The sequence below is a fragment of the Populus alba genome, chromosome 15, assembly GCF_005239225.2.
Source record: "Populus alba chromosome 15, ASM523922v2, whole genome shotgun sequence".
Classification (NCBI taxonomy): domain Eukaryota; kingdom Viridiplantae; phylum Streptophyta; class Magnoliopsida; order Malpighiales; family Salicaceae; genus Populus; species Populus alba.
Genome location: NC_133298.1, coordinates 15,580,908 through 15,600,784, shown reverse-complemented (window position 1 = coordinate 15,600,784; position 19,877 = coordinate 15,580,908). Strand labels below are relative to the sequence as shown.

The following is a 19,877-nucleotide window of genomic DNA, read 5'->3' as shown; positions in this document are numbered from 1 at the left end:
TCTAAGCCTACAATATATATATATATATATATATATATATATATATATATTATATATATATATATATATATATATAAATTATTATTTTTGGACCAACTTGGACAGGTGGGCATATTGGGATTTAGTCTATGTCTTTGTAGTTTGTACATTGCCATACAAAAAGATAAGTTAATTATACAATAAACTAAAAGGAAAATGATGATTTTTATATTTAAGTTTAGAATTTTGGCTATTGTAGCAAGTGGTGTAATGTAATGGTGGAACAATTGTATATTTACTTTTTTTTCCCTTTTTTTTGTAGAAAACAAGTTTTTTTTTTTAGAATTATTTTCTGTTTATATTTGATATTTGTTTTTTTTATCATTTTACGCTTGGCTCGGTTTTTTTTCTTGTCTTTTTTTTTGTAATGTATTTTTAGTTTTTTTTTCTTTACACATTTTTTTGGATTAAAATATTACTTTTTATTATTTATACTTGACCTATTTATACTATTTTTTTTTGTTTTTATCTTTATTCTTATTCTCTTATATATTTTTATATATTTATACAATTGTATTTTTTATTGTAGAAAACTAGTTTATTTATAATTTATTTTTAGTTTATATTTGATATTTTTTATCAAATATAAATTCGAAACGATAATGATTGATACAATCTCTCGTGTCATCAAAAAATAAGCATATGTAAACCTCTGTTATCTAAACAAAAATAAGAGTTGGTTACACCTATATTACAAGGAAAAAATGACTTAAAAAATGTTCAATTATTCTTTGGATTTTCTTTTTTTTTTTAGCCTACAAAATCTCCCTGGTAGTTTCTAACAAAGTTTGATATCTTGAAAACACTCATACTCTTTATATATATATATATATATATATATATATATATATATATATATATATATATATAATCATCATTTTTGGACCAACTTGGACAGGTGGACATATTGGGACTAAGTCTATATCTTTATAGTTTGTACGCTGCCATACAAAAAATAAGTTAATTATACAATAAACTAAAAGGAAAATGATGATTTTATATTTAAGTTTAGAATTTTGGCTATTGTAGCAAGCGGTGTAATATAATGGTGGAACAATTGTATATTTACTTTTTTTTTCTTTTTTTTAAGAAAACAAGTTTTTTTTAGAATTATTTTCTGTTTATATTTGATATTTATTTATTTATTTATCATTTTACACTTGGCTTGGTTTTTTTTGTCTTTAATTTTTTTTTTTGAAATGTATTTTTAGTTTTTTTTTTCTTTACACATTTTTTTGGAGTAAAATATTACTTTTTATTATTTATACTTGACCTATTTTCTCTTAACTTTTGTTATCTAAACAAAAGAAAGCGTTGCTTACACCTATATTACAAGGGAAAAAAAGACTTAAAAAATGTTCAATAGTTCTTCTATATGATTTTTTTTCTAAGCCTATAAAATCTCCTTACTAGCTTCTAATGAAGTTTGATATCTTGAAAACATTCATACTCTGTGTGTGTGTGTGTTTCTATATATATATATGGTAGAGATGATTTTTCGACCAACTTGGGCTGGTTGGCATATTGGGACTCAATCTAAGTCTTTGTAGTTTGCACGTGCCATACAAAAAATAAGTTAATTATACAATAAATTAAAAGGAAAATGGTGATTTTATAATTATATTTAGAATTTTGGCTATAATAGCAAGTGGTGTACTATAGTGGTGGAACAATTGTATATTTCTTCCTCTCTTTTTTTTTTTGTAGAAAATATGTTTTTTTTTTCGATTTATTTTCTATTTGTATATGATACTTTTTATCATTTTACATTTGGCTAATTTTTTTTTCTTGTCTTTATTTTTATTTTATTTTTTTTAATGTATTTTTAGTTTTTTTTTTCTTTACATATTTTTTTGGAAAAAATATTACCTTTTATTATTTGTACTAGACATATTTATACTATTTTTTTATCTTTATTTTTTTATATATTTTTTATTTATACTTTTTATTTGAAAAATTATTACAGAATAAGAAAATAGATGGCGGGATTCTCTTAATCAAGAAATGTAAAGAAGTTATTTAAGCAAAAAAAATAAATATATATGAATCGATAAACTGATAAAGAGATGCTAATGGTAATGAAATTCTAAAATAAAAGGATAATCATTATCATAGAAATAAAAGATAGATAAGTATAATTTTTTAATTCAACTTCCCCCTTTGATGCACACAATTGTTTTTATCTTAAATGTCATTATTTCTTACCGAGAATAAATAATTTTTATTTTCAAGAATAAAGTATATTTATATAAAACATAAAAAAAATTATAGATGAATTAGAATAATATCTTCAAAATATAAAATACATATAAAATAGTTTTAAAACAACCAGAAAGATATTAATTTAAATATAAATTAAAAAAATTAATTTTAAAAGATACATATTAAGAAAAAATATCAATTAAAAAAATAAGTCAGGCGCTACCAGTCTGACAACTTAGGTTTGCGCACCTGATCCATTTTAAAAATGAGCGGATGACATATCATTTGTTCCATTAACAAAGAAAAAAAAAAAGCCTACACGTACAGACCTCAAGTATAGAGTAGTAAATATTCCAAGTGTCAAGAATAAGAAATAATAATCTTTTTTCCATAAAGAAGTTTAAAGAGAAAAAATAGGAAAATTACAAAAAAAATTACAAAAAAATAAAGATAAAAACAAAAAGAATGGTGATAAATAGATTAAGTGTAAAGTGATAAATATATCAAGTGTAAAGTAAAAAATATATATTAAGGTTAATTTGAATAACAACAAACTATCTATGAGATTGTAACTATGCGACAGTGGATTAAGGGTGTGGATAGCAGCTAGTTAGATGCTATAATGTGAAATGCATATATGCACCTAAAAACAAGAGTTTGTTTCGTTTTGAAACTAAAATTTTCTTTGACTAAGTTATCCACTAAAAAGATTTAAATTATGGTAGAGATGACTTTGGACCACCTTGAGCTGATGGGCATATTGGTTTTCCGCAAAAAAATTTAAAATTACAAATTTTTCATATTCTAGTAATGTAGTGAAAAAAAAACCGTAGAAAATTATAATTTTATCCCTGCTACAACATTGCTACAATAAAAAAAAAATTTAAAAAAAAATATTGAATTTTGCTACTGCTAGAGTAAAACAAATTGAGAAAAAAAATACAAAATTACCATTTCTATACTGATTTACCATTTTCATTTAGTTTATTATATAATAATTGGCATACAAAAGATAAGTTAATTGCTACTATTTGATAATACAATTTTCATTAAGAGGATTTGCTTGTTAATTTATCACTCTTACTAGAGAGTTTAGGTGTCCAAAGATTTCTTTCATGTCTCCCAAGATCAAGATGGCTTTGAATTAATTATTCTAAAACGCTTAACAATAGAAAAATACAAATAAAATGTTGTTCACATTGCATATATATATATATATATAAAGGAACTTACTTTCATGATCAAATAAAATTTCTCACGAGTACTTTAATTACATAGACAAGCATAAGTAATTTATCTACAATCTATCAACTTAGAAATTATTAACAAAATAATAAAAAGTAAGGCTAAATTATTGTAAGAACACTTATAAAACATTACTTGCTGAAATAATGTTGAGTTTTTTATTATTATTATTTTCACCTTTCAAATAAATAAATATATATATATATATATATATTATTTTTTTAATTAATATTAGGTGTTGTCAATGCTTAACATATCTTTCTCTGGCTGCATTTTATTTATTATTATTATTGTTATGTTAAATTAAGGTTAATCTGAATACCAGCAAATTATATATTGATCACGAGTATGGATAACAGATGGCTACATAATATAATGTGAAATACACAAATACACTTAAAAATAAAAGTTTATTTCATTTTAAACTGAAATTGGCTTTGAATCTAGTAACAAGATTTAAATTATAGATGATGTAATTATTTGTTTATATTCACATAGGCTAAGCATGAATGTTAATAGATCATGCAGCCTTTACATATCCATCTCCCATTTTAGTACTCCTAGACGAATATATATACAGAAAATTAACTAATAAAGAAGCAGAGCTAGAAGTCCCATTATTCTACATGGAACGGAAATAAATAAAAATGAAATGATCATGGGCACGAGCATGCAGCTGCACTTCAACAATATCCCTTTTGTAAGCAGTGAAGTCAGGAGTAAAACTGGAAGTCCCTGGCTTGTAGTATTATCTGCCTTAATGCTCCAATGGGGGCTAATACCATCAATACAAAGCCAAGGATAATGCATATCTGTAGATAATGAGAAGAAATCAAGACCACGACTATATTGCTAATTTTTTTTTAAAAAAAAAAAAAAAAAAAAAAAAAAAGAGGCTGGAAATTAACAGGAACATACCCAATTCGCGAGCCATGACAAGCTGAATTTCTTTGGTTTATATACAGCAAGCCACATGACGCAGGGGAGCTGCAAAGAGATTGCAAACAATGGCGGCATTTTGAGCTTTGCATATTGTTTATTGAAGCAATTAGAAAGATAAGCATTGATATGTATAACATGGTGCCTTACATAATATGAGGTGGGAGCAAAGGCAAATCCTCCAAAGAAACTTAGAAGCCCACCAAAAAATGGGAATGTCATTGCGACGAACATGGTCAATCCTGCATCAAATTAACACGAAATTAAGTTAATCACCTCCCTTTGTCAAAAGAACACTCCTTTTACTGCACAAAAATCAGTAATCAATGGAAGTTTTTGTGGAGATTTGTCCTCACCAACATATAGAATTCGTGTTATGAAGCGAAGCGGCTGACCCGGTTGGAACTTCATTTTCAAGACCAGGAATGCTTCCATCATATCAAATACCGGCATTGCAAAAACCTGTATTAAAGAAACAAAAACATGCAATAGATCTATCTTCGGAATAGTTTTGGAATGAATTTATGACATGTAGCCTCACTGATTAATCTCAAAAAAAGAATCTTTTTGGGCAGTTTCCGGATACCTGATAACTTCCGATGACATGAATGACAACAAACAAATTAGCGGCGGCAACAAGCCAACGAGGCTTCTCCAGTGATAAGAGGATGTTGTCCTCAACTTTGTTTCCGAACACCCAGTAACCTATGAAACTAACAGGTAAGTAACACAAAGCGACAACAAGATAAGCAACAACCACTCCTTTCCACATTGGTTTCTTGGAAGGCTTCCCGGGCGTGGAAGGGATTGTTGCCTGGATCTCCAACACCACACTGTGCCCTGCGAAGGCAAACGCTATATCTCCTAGAGCACTGAAGCTGTCGAACATCTGCCCAGTATTTGTTGAAGCCCTTGAGGTGTACTGCACATCTGGTTGAACCCCTTTCTGCCATGAAACCACCCACGCGATAGTCGAGTAACTACACGGAACATGATTGATCTTAGAGCAGCATTCAAGGAGTTCGGACACGAAATTAGCTTGGAAATGCTGGTGGCAGCATATAGAAATGACAGCAGATCCATCTTACCTCAAGGACATGACGGCGGCGACAAGAGAGACAGCGGTGATGGAATTGAAACTGGGGAGATGAGAGATGACGAAGTGAACCGAGGAAAAGATCATAATGAAATAGGTAAGTTTGATTTCTTTGTAGTCAGGCCAGATAGTATCATGAGCCTTCTTCAGAGATTTCCCTCCAGTAATCATGTACACTATACTCGAACCCACTTCCACCATTAGTTGCTGGGGAACCACCACCCAAAGCCCGAGTTTTTCACCGAATGCATGCTGCCCTAGCTCATGATACCTATCAAATCTCTTTCCGGGCACCATTTCATGCATCTCCACCATCTGCCACAGTGTATATAGAGTGATAACCCATGACAGGATCAATACAACAGCACCGGGACCCCTAAAACAAAATCGAGAACATGCATGATTTAGCCATTGAGATCGATCACATTAAGTAATCAACACTGCTGTTGCCATGGTTAATTATAAATTCCAGCCTCTAGACCTAGACGATTTGACATGAGAAAATAATGATCCTTTGGCCATTGTTTTGGCTACCGAATACTTACTTACCATCCAAGTTGAGACATGGCATAAGAGAGGCCCAGGACCCCAGCACCAACCATGGCTGTAACATTGTGGAAGGCAGAATACCACCACTTTGCATTCCTCGACTGGGTGATGGGAAGCCAGTCATTCAGGTCTTTCTTCGCGTCGTCAGCGGTTGATATATTCTTCACCGGCTGCATTAGATCCATTAATGTTATTCTAAAAAATTAATGTTAATCTTAATAGCTGCAAATTATCTAAGAGGTTATAACTGTTCAAGAGTTGATTATAGATTTTGATATCACCTACTTAGATATTCTACTGTGAAGTATATATATATACTTAAAAATAAGAGTTTGGTTCCTTTTCAAACTCAAATTTGTTTTGACTAAGTTATCTAATAACAAGATTTTTAAATTATAGATAATGCTTAATACCAATTCAATTATATATATTTATATATATATAAACAAGAGTTTGTTTCCTTTTAAAACTCAAATTTGTTTTGACTAAGTTATCTACTAAAAATATTTAAAATATTGATAATGTTCATCAAAAAATCAATTATTTATACGATATTACAAGATTTTTTTTTTCTAAGCTAATAAAATCTCCCTGAAGATTCTAACAAAGTTTGGTACCTTGGAAACATTCCAACTCTTTTTTGTCTTTTCTTTTTTAATATGGTATGGGACTAAGTCTATGTTTTTGTAGTTTGTACATTGACATACAAAAAATAAGCTAATTATACAAAAGTTTTGGTTTTTAGAAAAACTAGAGAGATACATATCTAAGAAAATATTATTTTAGTCTAAAAAGATAAAAATTGGAATAAAATAACCCTATAAAATAAATAATCAAATACATTTTACTCGAAATAAGTTTAGTTTTGTAGTAAGTTCTGATGGATAAATAATAAAAAAAAAATTATTTTGTGATCAATAAAGAAAACATAATCCCGCCCAATCAGTCTTGGCTTTGCATTTATTTGTTGGTTTCTTTTAAATGACAGGTCTGGGTATGGGCTTTAGACTCGTTGGCTCTCGGTTTGGTTTTTCAACGAGCTGGGCTAGGGTTCTTGAGTTTATAATATATATACAACTCCCAATAACTGAGAAAAGTGCTTTTGTTTCTGTGTAGAAAAATTTTGAATTTTGTTTTTATGAATTTTGATATTAGAATGTTAGAAATAATTTTTAAAATATAAAAACTATTATTTTAATATATTTTTTAATAAAAAACATTTTAAAAAATTACAGCTGCTATAATATCTAAAAAAGTACACACCAGTTTTTAGTTTTTATGTACTGTTTAGGAAATCACATAGAGATTACTAATCGATATATGAACCAATAACGAGAAGTTGACTTGAAATTACAAATGGAAAAGAATAAGGATTTCAGTAAGGGTGTAAGCCCTTGTAAGCTAATTACTAGAATATAAGATTTTTTATTGAACCTGGGCAATTTTAGGAAATATAATAGTATAATAATAATTCAACACTCGGTTTTTGGTGGAAATGACGAGGGGTTATGAGATTGTAGTATTTCTTTCTCACAGAAATGGTACATATAATGAAATAACAACACACAAGTAAGCTGAGAAATCTTTCACGAAATTACTGCCATCTTTTTTAACTTACAAGTCCTCTGTCTTTCACAGTGGTTGAACTGCAAGCTGGTAAATCTTCATAGACATCTGCTATGATCCCTAAAGAAAACAAGGGCATACTACGACTATCTGTATAAAAAAAGCATGTGGGCACTTCTATTAAGTATCGACCTAGAAGCAGAGGACATTGTGAGAAGGATTTCTGAGGAAAAGATGAAGGCCAACAGCTACCTTAAGAAGATTTGTGGATTACAGCTAGAAAAACATTCGGTTGCAAAGCAGGAGACCACCTGAATGAATTCTCTGTTGTTGCTTCCAACTTTCTAGGAGAAAATCTTCATCGCTTGGTCGCTTAAGATATTCATCAACGTCAAACTGTGATCTTGTTCCTATAAATGAAATTTGTCTTCTGTAGCTTTCAAGTTCTCCAAATTTACTCCCTTTAAGTTCTCTGATATTTGTTGAGTGGCCATCTGTAAGTCCTGGGCTACAGCTTCCACGGATACTGATGGGGTGCATGATCAACTCTTGAGCAGGGGTTGCTTCCTATAATGGGAATTGACATGCAGTTTATTTACCCACACAGAGAGTAATAAAACAAGTCATGATAGCTTTATATAATGCATAAAAAAAGCACAAGAAACAAGCATTGTCTGTAAATTTGCTATTTCTTCCAAGGTCTTAGATCTGCTTGAAAGAGAAAATGGGCCATAGATTACCTGAGCTGCATCCCATAAATTACTTTTTGGAGTCGATGTTAGCTCCTTATCTTTTAAGGATAGAGGAGAAGCATCATTAGAAGTTTCCCATTGTAACCAGGGCAGCACAACACCGTCCATTTCTACAGGTTGAGATTTGGATATCACTGGTCTCTGAAAAGTTTCTGTCTTTGCTATTCCTCCCAAAGTTGAACTTGTATCACTCCTTTCCCCATCCAAAGATGAAATATCTGTATCTTCAACATTTGAAATGAAGTCCTCAAAGTATTTCTCTGCTTCTTCAGTCAATCGTTCAGACATCCTACTTCTGTCATTACTCCTCTGAACACCACAAATTGGAAACCTTAATAAGCAAATTGACACAAGAACAGACAATATGCAAGTCTCAAACAGTGAAAGAGCATAGAAGGGAGGACTAAGTACCTTTCTGGCTCTTGATGGCTTTTCTGAAACAGTGTTCTTTGGATCAGCAAGCAATTCTTTCACAATCTTCGAGATATCTCTACCATGTTGCTTCTCCAACAATAGTTTTGCTAATAAATCTTGTTTACACTTCTCAGACTGTTAATAAAACATCCACATATGAACAAGTCATCTTGAAATGCCAGTGGAAAAGGCAACTTAACTAGTTCTCTAACTAGTCTTTCTAATGAATGGCAAGAAGGGAAGCAATCATGTTTTCAGTTTTACAGTCATTAAGATTGCAGTATGTCATAATCCCACCAGTGTCAATAAACTGTAAAATCCCTAACTAAACCATTGTGATAAAAAACTTGCAAGTTGCAATGTCTGCTTATATTCAGAGCTATCAATCTCTCAATACTCTCACAAAACCAGTGTAGAATAAGAAATCTACAAAATATGATTTTTACACAACAACATAAAAGAACATGTGACAAGCTCCCTCCTAGATCAACAATTATGCAGGAATATGAGAGATCCATAAGTAAAAGCTGCCAGTATTTATCAGAATCAAATATTCCTCTATCGATAATCAGTTCCAAGAAAACCAAATAAAAGAGGACAGGTGAGAAGATACTCTCTTTTGCATACTAGTAATCAATTTAAGAATATTATGTGCAACAAGATAAACTGGCACAACAGAAAGACCATAAGTAAACCTTTCTTACCTGATCTGATTTTGTTGCATGGTTCCTTCTGATAGTAGAACCACCCTGAAAACCATCAGATTTTCCAGATTTCAAGGAGTCTATATTTGTTTTCTCCATAGACTGCGTCAATTTCAAGGAACCCGGTTATCAGCAAACCAAATCAAGAATGCAAAGGCAATATATAATACAGATAATCAAATCAAGTTGATGAGAAACAGAATTACAGACTTGTTCAAGTTCCGTCCTGATCTCTTCTACTGCATGCCTAAGTTCTTTCCTCATTGCTTCATACAGCCCGCTGTTCATATCACCGCCAGTGGGATGCTCTGCCTATAGGGTGAAAAGGTTGGCCAATAAGTGTCTGATCTGAAGAGGAGGACATTTACACATACACAAAAACACACACAGACACAGAGAGGGAGGGGCACCGAAACAGCACCCGTTGCATAATTTTTTCCAAAAATCATATCCAACCTTCTTCTGTGCATAAACTGTTCGTATTGTTCTCTCAAATCCATTTTTATTGGAACAAGAATCCCTCCCTTCATCATCAGTTAGGCTTGATGAATGGCTCTGAAAGGACCAAATTTTATTCAGTCTAGAAACAACAAAATATGAAAAGGATCTGAATGAATATTAAAATAACAACATATATGTATATGTGCATGCGTGTGTGACAAGCCAGGCAATGGACCAGACTTGATTGTCAGCCTATCAGATACAACACAAGATTCAACAACATACAGAGGATGTAATTAACATAGCTTGAATAGATACAAGTCTTACAGAGTAGCCGTCATGATACTTTAAATCTTTCTGGCTAAGAGACCTTCTTAGTCCAGGTCTATGATTTGATGCTAGTGGCTTATTTGATAAAGGGACCTGGCTGTCTACATTGCTCTGACATCTTGAATTAGCATGATTTCTTGAATTCTGAGAATGCTCTAGGTCACTCTGATATTGCGAAGAAAAACAACAAACAAATATTAAAAAAGAGCGGCATTGACTAAAATGTGCCTAAACGATTTCAAGTACTCAAGCTGACATGAATAATTCAGGCCAGGATATTACATGAATAAATATACAAGACAAGGTCACAAGTGGGCGCGCGCACGCCCATATATACTCACTAATTTGCATATCAATCTCAGAAATATTACATTTTCACATGCTTTGGCCATATGACTCTCCAATTTAGTGCATTATATAAATGCAAACACATCTTAGCACTGAACTTTTTAAGCAGCTTTTGTTATCAAAAAATTTTGTAACCATCTATTAAGAAAGGCACAGAAGTGTACCATATTCAGAATCAGAGCAACCTCAAAAAATATCTGCCACCCGAACCATATACCAAATTGAAACAAAAAAAATAATAAACAAAAATTAAAAAACCTTACACAGTAAAAGCACAAACATAAAAAAAAATTAATTCGACTCTTAATTGGTTTCTCAAGACAACCTAGTTCAACAAATTACCATTATATAGAAGCCTTCACATTGAAATCCAATACTCATGTAGTCACTTACAGCAACAAAAACAATTTGAAAGCATCCAGCTTGGCATGGTTCAAGCCTCTCAAATTAACTTTGTAGCTGAAATATCCAAAATCATCCATAAAAAATAACATTTAAATTCCAAAATGGTAGCTCTCTCATCATGGGCTCCATTGCAATATTGTAAGTGAGAAAGTACACAAAATGAAAAGTGTCCATGATTGCTATTTACTCACTCCATACCCACACTTAAGCATTCACTACTTTCTTAACATAATAATTAAACAAAAAAGGTAAATCACACATCCATCCCCACATTCAAAAAGCTAACTTTCTTTCTTTTAACAAAATCATCAATAAATTTCCACAAAAAAAAAATGCATATTACTATTGAGAATAAGCAATAATTTGTTTACCTCGGAATCACCAATTTGATACCTAACCACAGACACAGACCGTCTCCTCCTCGAATTACTACCATCCGAATTCACCTTCCCACCACCACAACCACGACTGTAACTCTTGCTGTTATTTTTACTTTCACTGCCTTGCCTCGACACAGACCTTCCTCTCCTCAGGGACCCACCCGCAACTCTCTCCCCATAACTGACGTCACCACTTCTAAAACCCGACCGCCCTCGATCACCTAAACTCAACAACTGAATAGCGAGATCGTCGAGACTTATATCCGGAACTCCCGATCCTCTATCCATGTTCACGAACCTCCCTCTCGACGGAGCCGTAGAATCATCGGAAAATTCGTCGGGAGGAATCGGCCGGGAGAAGCGGCTCAGACTCCGTGAACGCCGGTGAGCAGAGGAAGACGACTTGTCGTTGCCGATAGGTGTTCTCTTTGTCGTGGATTTAAACGCCGAGGTTGCCATTCTTTTTAAACGGAGAGATTAATTAATAAAAAGTCAGTTACTTTAGTGTGTTAAGACATTTCGGAGAGAATAATGTGAAAGAATTCACGAGGAGGAGATGATGGTAGAGAAAGGAACTGTAGACAGACAGAGAGGGGGGTTTAGTGTATTGGCGGAGAGATCGTAAACAGAGGAAATTCGAATTTTTTTGTTTTTTTTTTTTTTTTTTTATAGCTGTTAAAAGACATGTTTTTAGAATGTTAGGTGTTGGTAATAAAGCTGAGTATGGGTAGTCTGGTAATTTGGTGTTTTGAATTCTAGATTTATAAATTGGGAATTGTTTTATTTTATTTTATTTAGAATTCATTAGGAAATTTATTGTGCTGTGAATATAAATGGCATCTACAGTTTTCTCTTTCTTTTATTTTTTTTTATTTCCCGATATAAATGGTCATGTGATTGCTCTACATTTTGGTAGAAATTTTTTAATTATTTACTGTTTTGTGCCTTAAATTGAGCATAGAAGATTATGTAAAAAAACCATTTTCTTAACTTATTAGATTTTAAATTTTTTTTATATAAATTATCAATTTAAATTTTATAAATTTTAAAGCCACTAGAAATTTACATGATTGTTAATTTTAAAACTTATAAAATTAGTCAAGATACACCTAAGTTAATTCAAATTACCATATTAATAATAAATAAATAAATAAAAAGCTTCCATGTTTATTATGAAGAGTAAAGAAAAGTTTTTGTGTTCAATGGTAGAAATGTAAAAAAAAAGAAAAAAAGAAAGACTAAGAGCGTGTTTAGAAGTGTGGTAACGGTTGCTTTTCAAATAGCTTTTCGTGCCGAAATACATGCCAATGATGTTTTCTTATTTTTTAAAAATTATTTTTGACATCAGCACATCAAAACGATCCAAAAAGTATAAACCGAACTCAATTTTAACAAAAAAAAATTGAATGACAAAACACCGTTTGGAACGCAATGCCAAACGGTATCTAAATTGGTAAGAGAGAGAGAGCGTTGAGACTTTTCATGGGGGGTTAGCCAGATCTCCAACCAACCAACCAACCAACCATATCTCAATTTCTCACATGAGCAACATCATTTTTATTTATGAAAAACTAGATTACATTTTAATGAGGAATGTGAAAGCTTCTAAAGTCGAGTGTTTGAGAACCACTTCATCAAGTAGCCATTTCAGGATTCTTACTGGTTTGATTCCTCGTGCTACGCTGCGAGATGGAGCTTTTCTTCTTCTTTTCAATGCAAAACAAAAGTAGTACAGTATTGATAGCGAATTTTTACTATCAAGAAATATTTTAAATGCAAACTAAAAAATTACATGTGTTCAATAAAACAAACCGATAATTATATGCGATAATAAATATGTTGATTCCAACCAAATATTGGATAGAAAACTGAGAAAAATATTATTTTTTTAAAAAAAATATTGAATATTTGTTTTAGTTTGAAATTCAGTCTCTAAAGTTTTAATTAGTATAAATCAATAAAATCAAATTTTATTTTGTTTAATCGAGCTTAACTTGACATTAAAACTTATTTTTAACATTGCGATAACCTTTTATAAAACCAACCGAAATAAAATATCAAATCCAATTCCAATTTAACTTAGAGAGTGTTTGTCTACATTGTTGCGTCTGTGTTTTGCTTAAAAGGCAGATACAACATTTAATAACAAAAAAAAACCTAAATTACTATACATTGATCCCACCAAATTTCACATTTGAAACTTTGAAAAATGAAAACAAGTCTTACCTGCTTCTTACTGCTGAACCATGCAACATGCCTTCACCCTGTTCACTTTACTGAACAGTTTTTTTTTTTTGAAAAATCAGCATCCCTTCACACTGTTCACTTTTAGTGAACAGTGCGAGTACACAACAATATTTTAAAAAAAAATATATTTTTTTTTTGGAAAAATCAGTTAACATTTTTTAAAAAAATAATAATAATTTTTTTTAAAAAAAAATTAGTTTAAAGTGAATTAAATTTATTCGTGCTGTAATCTTAATTTTATTTCTGATAATATTTTATCTAATTTTATTACACGCTCAAAAAATCATAAAAATTATAGTTCTTGTCGGATGAATTTTATATATAATAGAATTGTAGATAGTTTAATGGAACAATAATTTTTTTATATATATAAAGTATAATTTATTTCACGATGTAATAGCAATAGTTAAATCTACAATATTTAAATTAAAAACCATAAATATTAGTATATATTTTTTAAAATTATTTTATAACCTTAATTTCAAAAGCATTCTTAACCAAACACATTAAACTACTTTTTATTCAACCTCAATTTCAACCATAGTTTTAACCAAACACCTATTTTTTCAAATCAACCTCAATTAAAATTATTTTTTATAAAACAATTTTTTTCAAAACACAACTATAATAGTTACCACAATACCAAACATATTCTTAATGTGAACCAATTAAATTGGGAATATAAAAAAATAAATGACAAAGAAAATTAAAGAAAAAAAAACATGGTGGCAACTATTGCAACCCGCGGTATGTTGTTTTTCTCCTATGTTGGGATTCGATCATTATTTTTAATATCTCTTCCATCTCAAATTGCCTCGTGTTCATGATTTCAAATAATATTTTATGGTTTATAAAGTGTTGATTTTGTGAAAATAAAGTACAATTGTTAAGTAGAAAGCAAGAGGACGCAGTAAAAGAAAAAAGATGTGAATGAAAAAAATTAAGGTCGTTTACTATTCATAATCCAAACCACCATTTTATGATTTACAAAGCGTTAATTTTGTGATTAAATGAGAAGCAAAAGGACTCATTAAAAAAAGATGTAAAAAAAATATTAAGATGGTTCAGTATTTATATGAATAGTATTTACACCTCAAATCTTTTAATGTTTTTGTTAATGAGCATCATCATATTATTTTGTATTTATTTTGTTTTTTTAGTAAGTTTTCCATACAAAATGTTTTTGACTATTGGGTTTAAGATTTTACTTTCAAGCTGGTAAAATAATAAAAAGAATATTCAAGACAACCAGGAAGAAAAAACCTTGGAATGATGAAATTGGATAAAACAAGAGGTAAAAACTCGGTTTGAGTCAACTCAAAAAAGTATAATAAACATGTAACTTAGATAATAAGTGTCGATCCATTCTAGGTTAATCCGCTAAACTCGTAGCATAAATTATAAGATCAAGATAACCTAATAGAGAATAAACCAAATGAAACCATAAAACTAATCTTAAAAAAAAAAAATCAATGTTGAAAAATAAAATCAAAAGAGAAAAAAAATATATTAGACCAGAAGCATCATAAATGGAAAAGGCGTGAAAATCAATCTCTAACAAATCAAACAATTAAAGATGAAATTGAAAAAAAAAAAACACATAAAAAGATCAAAAACTAAAAAGATCAATTAAAAAATTGAGTTTAAAAATCAAAATAGAAAATACTTTTTATGAGGTGGCGCATGGTAGGAAACTATCTTTATTCGAGAAAGTTGTTTAAGTGGCACGTGCAACACCATCTAGGAGCCAAATTTGCCTTTATGTCGTGTGCTTAGAAGTGTTGTTGTGTCATTTTTCTTGTGAGGTGGCATGTGGTGGTAGATGATGGTTGGTTTGTTGCCTGATATCTTTTTTTCTCTCCTTATTCTCTTTTCTAGAGAAATTTTTAAGTTTTTTATTGTTTATTTTCACCCTTGGTTTTATTGTAAAAGTTTTAAATGTTTTTAATTTGGTTCTTGAATTATAATTTGTCATTTTTTTTTCAATTGAATCCTTATTCTTTTAATTTATGATTTTATTTTATTAAAATTTTGTTGGTTTTCAATTTCATCCTTCAATCAAATTATTTTCAATTATCTCTTATTTTTTTGATTTAATTTTTCTTTTGTTAATGTTTTTTTTTCAAACTAACTCTCCAATTTATTTATTTTTTCAATTTCTCCTCTCATTCATTTAATCATAATTTTTTTGTTACCTTTGAAGATTTTATAGTTATTTTTATTTTTTCTCTAATAATTTACCATATTCTCATGGCCTCGATATTTTGCAGTCTTTTTTTTAATAATTTTTTTAAAATATTTTTTTATATTTAGTTTTTGAACAATTCTTTTTATTTTCTATAATTGAACTTTATTTTATAAAAATTATTTATTCTTAAATAATATTTCTTATATGTTTGGCATTGCATTTTTTTTTTTGTTCATTTATATAAATAATTATTAATTTAATTAAGTAGATGCTTGAGTGAGTTTTTTTTAATTTATACTTTAATTTTTTAAAAAAATTACCTGCATACCCAATTTTATAAAAAAGAAATTTACGACACACTAGTCAAATATATATTGGACCGAAGGGAAGGGTTGTTTTGACTTTAAGAGCAGTTAAGTACCCGATTGTTTTTGGTTCAAGGGACAAAATAATAATCGTGTAGCAAAATAAACACACTATTTCTACCCCATTCCCTCCTAGTTTATGTTATTTCTAAAAAACAATATTCCCAAAAACTTTTCCAAGCCCTCCAGCTCACCAAAAGCCTGACGACAGCAATGGGTTTTATCATCAAATGAATAGAGGACGTATTGTACAAACAATTCACCGCCACGGGCTTGCCTCCTTGAGAGCACCATTTAGTGATAGAACTGAAATTTCTAAATATCTCCAGACTCAGCTTTGTCATTGCCACGACTCACGGACACGATAGCTGTATACAACAATTGCGTTCAAGCATGCCAGAGGCTGAATTTTATTTCTAGATAACACGTTAACCGTAAAAGGAACCAAAAAGAGACTCCGGCCAGGTAGGGTGGCAGAAAACACCTTATAAGCAAAACTAGTAATGCAAAAATATTTAAAATCCAGTCGGGAGGGGATTAAACTTCCTCAAGAACACAACAGAAAGCCAAGCCTAAACGACCATCATAATCCTGATGATACTAAGCTCATAATTTCCGTTTCATTTTATTTTGATTCAGCCTCGTAGTCAAACAGACACAAAAACAACACCTCCGAGCCTGAGCGTCGAAAGCAGACAGCAACTCCCCCATCATGCTGCAACTTTAGGAAGAAACAGATGCAATGTAGCAAATCAAGTCGACCACACGAGTGCTGCAAGTTATCAAGGGCGAGATGGATTACATGGCTATTATGAATGATGCATAAAGGATATGTTCTCTCGAGAAAGGAACAAAATGCACATCTTGAGCAGGTGATCCCTTGAACCTCTCCAATCAAAGGAAGTAACATCTATCAACCACGAAGCTAGGAAATAAAAGAGAGCAAGATTGAAATTTACCTGTAACCCCACTCATTGTCATACCATGAAACGAGCTTCACATAGTTGTCATTCAAAGCAATTCCAGCTTTGGCATCGAAGATACTTGACCTTTAAAAATCAAACCGACAATATTTGGTCAAATTCCAAATTTGACACATCCACTTCATCAAAGCAAAGAAAGAAGAGGTAGAAATGTCCTAGGATTTAGATCAATTCTTACCTACAGTCGCCAATGAAGTCGGTTGAAACCAAATCTTCATCGGTGTAGCCTAAGATTCCCTTCATCTTTCCCTCAGATTCTTCCCTGTTAAAAAAATGAAGAGTTTTAAGACCGGGAAAACACAACCAAAGCCGTATGAGAGAATTAATCACTGTACAGTTTGAACAATTTCATTTAACACCTTAATCTCCAATTCTTGTGTACACAGCAGAATAACCAAACATACAATAAAAAATAGTATTTAGCCTATATATTCTAGACCAAACTAATTGCACTCACTTGATAGCGGCTTTAATTTGATCATATGTAGCTGACTTCTCAAGTCTTACTGTCAGGTCCACAACAGAGACATCAACGGTAGGAACACGGAAAGCCATTCCTGTTAGCTTGCCATTCAGAGCAGGTAGCACCTTCCCAACAGCCTGAAACGAGAAGAAAAGGATAATACATGTCAAGACAAATGAAAGCAAAGCTTTTCAAAGAAACTACACCACAAATCTGCATAAAACTCCAAATAGTTCTTACCTTTGCAGCTCCAGTGCTGCTAGGAATGATGTTGAATGAAGCAGCTCTTCCACCTCTCCAGTCCTTTGACGAGGGCCCATCAACAGTTTTCTGGGTAGCTGGGTCAAGATCAGAAAAGGCATAGTAAGCACAATGTATCCACTTCCATTACCTACCAGATGATTTTTATTTTTATTTTGAAGAAGCCATACCAGTGATAGAGTGCACAGTGGTCATAAGTCCCTCAATAATGCCAAATCTGTCATTAATGACCTGTAATTTTGACAAGTCAGTACACAAGGAAACAATAGTTTCCATAACACCTGCCATGGCCAAGAAGACAATAACAATACCTTAGCAAGGGGAGCAAGGCAGTTAGTGGTGCAGCTAGCATTGGATACAATGTGAAGATCTGGAGTGTAACTCTTCTCATTAACTCCCATAACAAACATAGGAGCATCCTTGCTGGGGGCTGAGATGATGACTTTCTTAGCTCCACCCTGTTAACCAAAATCAACCCTCTTAAATAAGACAATAAAAAACACAGCACACTTAGTAGTAGCACATCCTAGCAGGCTAAATTTAATACACATCCAGTTTGCACCAATCACCATAGACAGAACTCTCCTTATTGAAAACTCCAGATATCAATGATGAAATTACACAGATGATTACCATGACATCAACCGACTTCAATAAGACAATCCAAAAAGCACATAGAGGCATATCCAAACCAATGCAGACTCAATTGCAAAAGGCATATAATCAGTAAGAAAGGTGACTCTACACTTGAAAGGTAAAAATAGCACAAAATACTTGAAAAACCAGGGAAATATACCTTCAAGTGAGCAGCAGCCTTGTCCTTGTCAGTGAAAACTCCAGTTGACTCCACAATATACTCAGCTCCGGTCTCACCCCATGGGATCTCCTCTGGGTTCCTGCATATTGATTTCAAAAGGGGGCGACACATCAACTTCTCCAATCACTAAAACACTAGACTGAACTTTTAGTAATTAAACCGCAGAAAAACAACCCGAAAATCGAAATTTTCGACCAGTATATAAACAGAAAAAAGAGAGAAGAAAATCATACCTGGAACCAAAAACAGTGACAGGTCTCTCTCCAAAGAGAAGTGTCTTAGAATCCTTAACCTTAAGCTCATGATGTTTCCATGGACCATGAACTGTATCATACTTAAACATGTATGTCTACAAACAACAAAAAAAATATCAGATCCAAAAACACAAACACACCAAAAAACCCAGATATATTAAGAAAAATAAACGGTTGTACCATGTATTCAGTGGTAATGAAAGGATCGTTAACAGCAACAAGTTCAACATCATCTCTCTGTAGAGCTACTCTAGCTACCAGCCTTCCGATTCTTCCAAATCCTGAATTTTCCAATCTAGTCAGATCAGATCAGATCCAAATTCAAAACATAACTAATTTCAACCAAATCAGATCTATTACCGTTGATTCCAATCTTGATCTTTCCTGAGCATCAACAAAAAAAACAAAAAAAAGAAAAGAAAAGAAAATCAGATCTGAAGATCATCGTAGAAAAAAGTGGAAGTCTAGAAAGACGACGATGAAATGGCAGAACACAGTAACACTTACCCATGATTCACAGAGAGAAACAGTAGGAGTAAAAGCAGGAAATAGTGGAGAGATTAGTGAGGATAGAAGTGAGAAATTAGTGCTGTGGATATTTAAACGAAGCCAACCAGAAGTACAGCGTCTTTTTTGTGTTTTTTAATATTAATTTTTTTTAAAAAAAAAAAAACAATTTATTGTTGCTATACATCAAAATAATTTAAAAAAATTAATTTAAAATATAAAAACTTAAATTTTTATAAAATTATTTTTTAACTCCAAGAAATAAAAAAAAGTCATAGACCGTAACTAATGTGTGAAATGTGCTTTTCAATTTCATGGATAGCACTATATATCTATGTGACAGTTTGGGAATCACAAGCTTTTCAATTTTTAATTTAGCTTT

The 19,877-nt window shown here is 31.4% G+C and overlaps 3 protein-coding genes across 3 annotated transcripts; all 3 read right to left on the bottom strand.

Annotated features, from left to right (window-relative positions):
* Positions 1–4,020: 4,020 nt before the first annotated feature.
* Positions 4,021–6,255, bottom strand: LOC118057397 (lysine histidine transporter 1-like). The gene is made up of 7 exons (XM_035069955.1): positions 6,071–6,255; positions 5,514–5,897; positions 5,012–5,405; positions 4,782–4,887; positions 4,576–4,667; positions 4,405–4,473; positions 4,021–4,298 (listed from the first exon to the last, which is right to left on the bottom strand). The coding sequence occupies exons 1-7, from the start codon at positions 6,253–6,255 to the stop codon at positions 4,200–4,202; spliced, it is 1,329 nt and encodes a 442-aa protein (XP_034925846.1). The 3' UTR covers positions 4,021–4,199.
* Positions 6,256–7,640: 1,385 nt separating this feature from the next.
* On the bottom strand, positions 7,641–12,072 carry LOC118057606 (uncharacterized). The gene is made up of 8 exons (XM_035070237.1): positions 11,402–12,072; positions 10,275–10,442; positions 9,963–10,061; positions 9,717–9,818; positions 9,507–9,608; positions 8,800–8,937; positions 8,377–8,697; positions 7,641–8,203 (listed from the first exon to the last, which is right to left on the bottom strand). Exons 1-8 carry the CDS (start codon positions 11,867–11,869, stop codon positions 7,913–7,915), a joined length of 1,689 nt encoding a protein of 562 aa, XP_034926128.1. The 5' UTR covers positions 11,870–12,072; the 3' UTR covers positions 7,641–7,912.
* A 4,609-nt stretch (positions 12,073–16,681) lies between these two features.
* Positions 16,682–19,630, bottom strand: LOC118057607 (glyceraldehyde-3-phosphate dehydrogenase, cytosolic). Its single transcript, XM_035070238.2, has 12 exons — positions 19,496–19,630; positions 19,349–19,372; positions 19,169–19,269; positions 18,968–19,083; positions 18,714–18,813; positions 18,229–18,375; positions 18,088–18,148; positions 17,897–17,994; positions 17,651–17,793; positions 17,372–17,455; positions 17,170–17,259; positions 16,682–16,982 (listed from the first exon to the last, which is right to left on the bottom strand). Exons 1-12 carry the CDS (start codon positions 19,497–19,499, stop codon positions 16,934–16,936), a joined length of 1,017 nt encoding a protein of 338 aa, XP_034926129.1. The 5' UTR covers positions 19,500–19,630; the 3' UTR covers positions 16,682–16,933.
* Between the last annotated feature and the right edge of the window lie 247 nt (positions 19,631–19,877).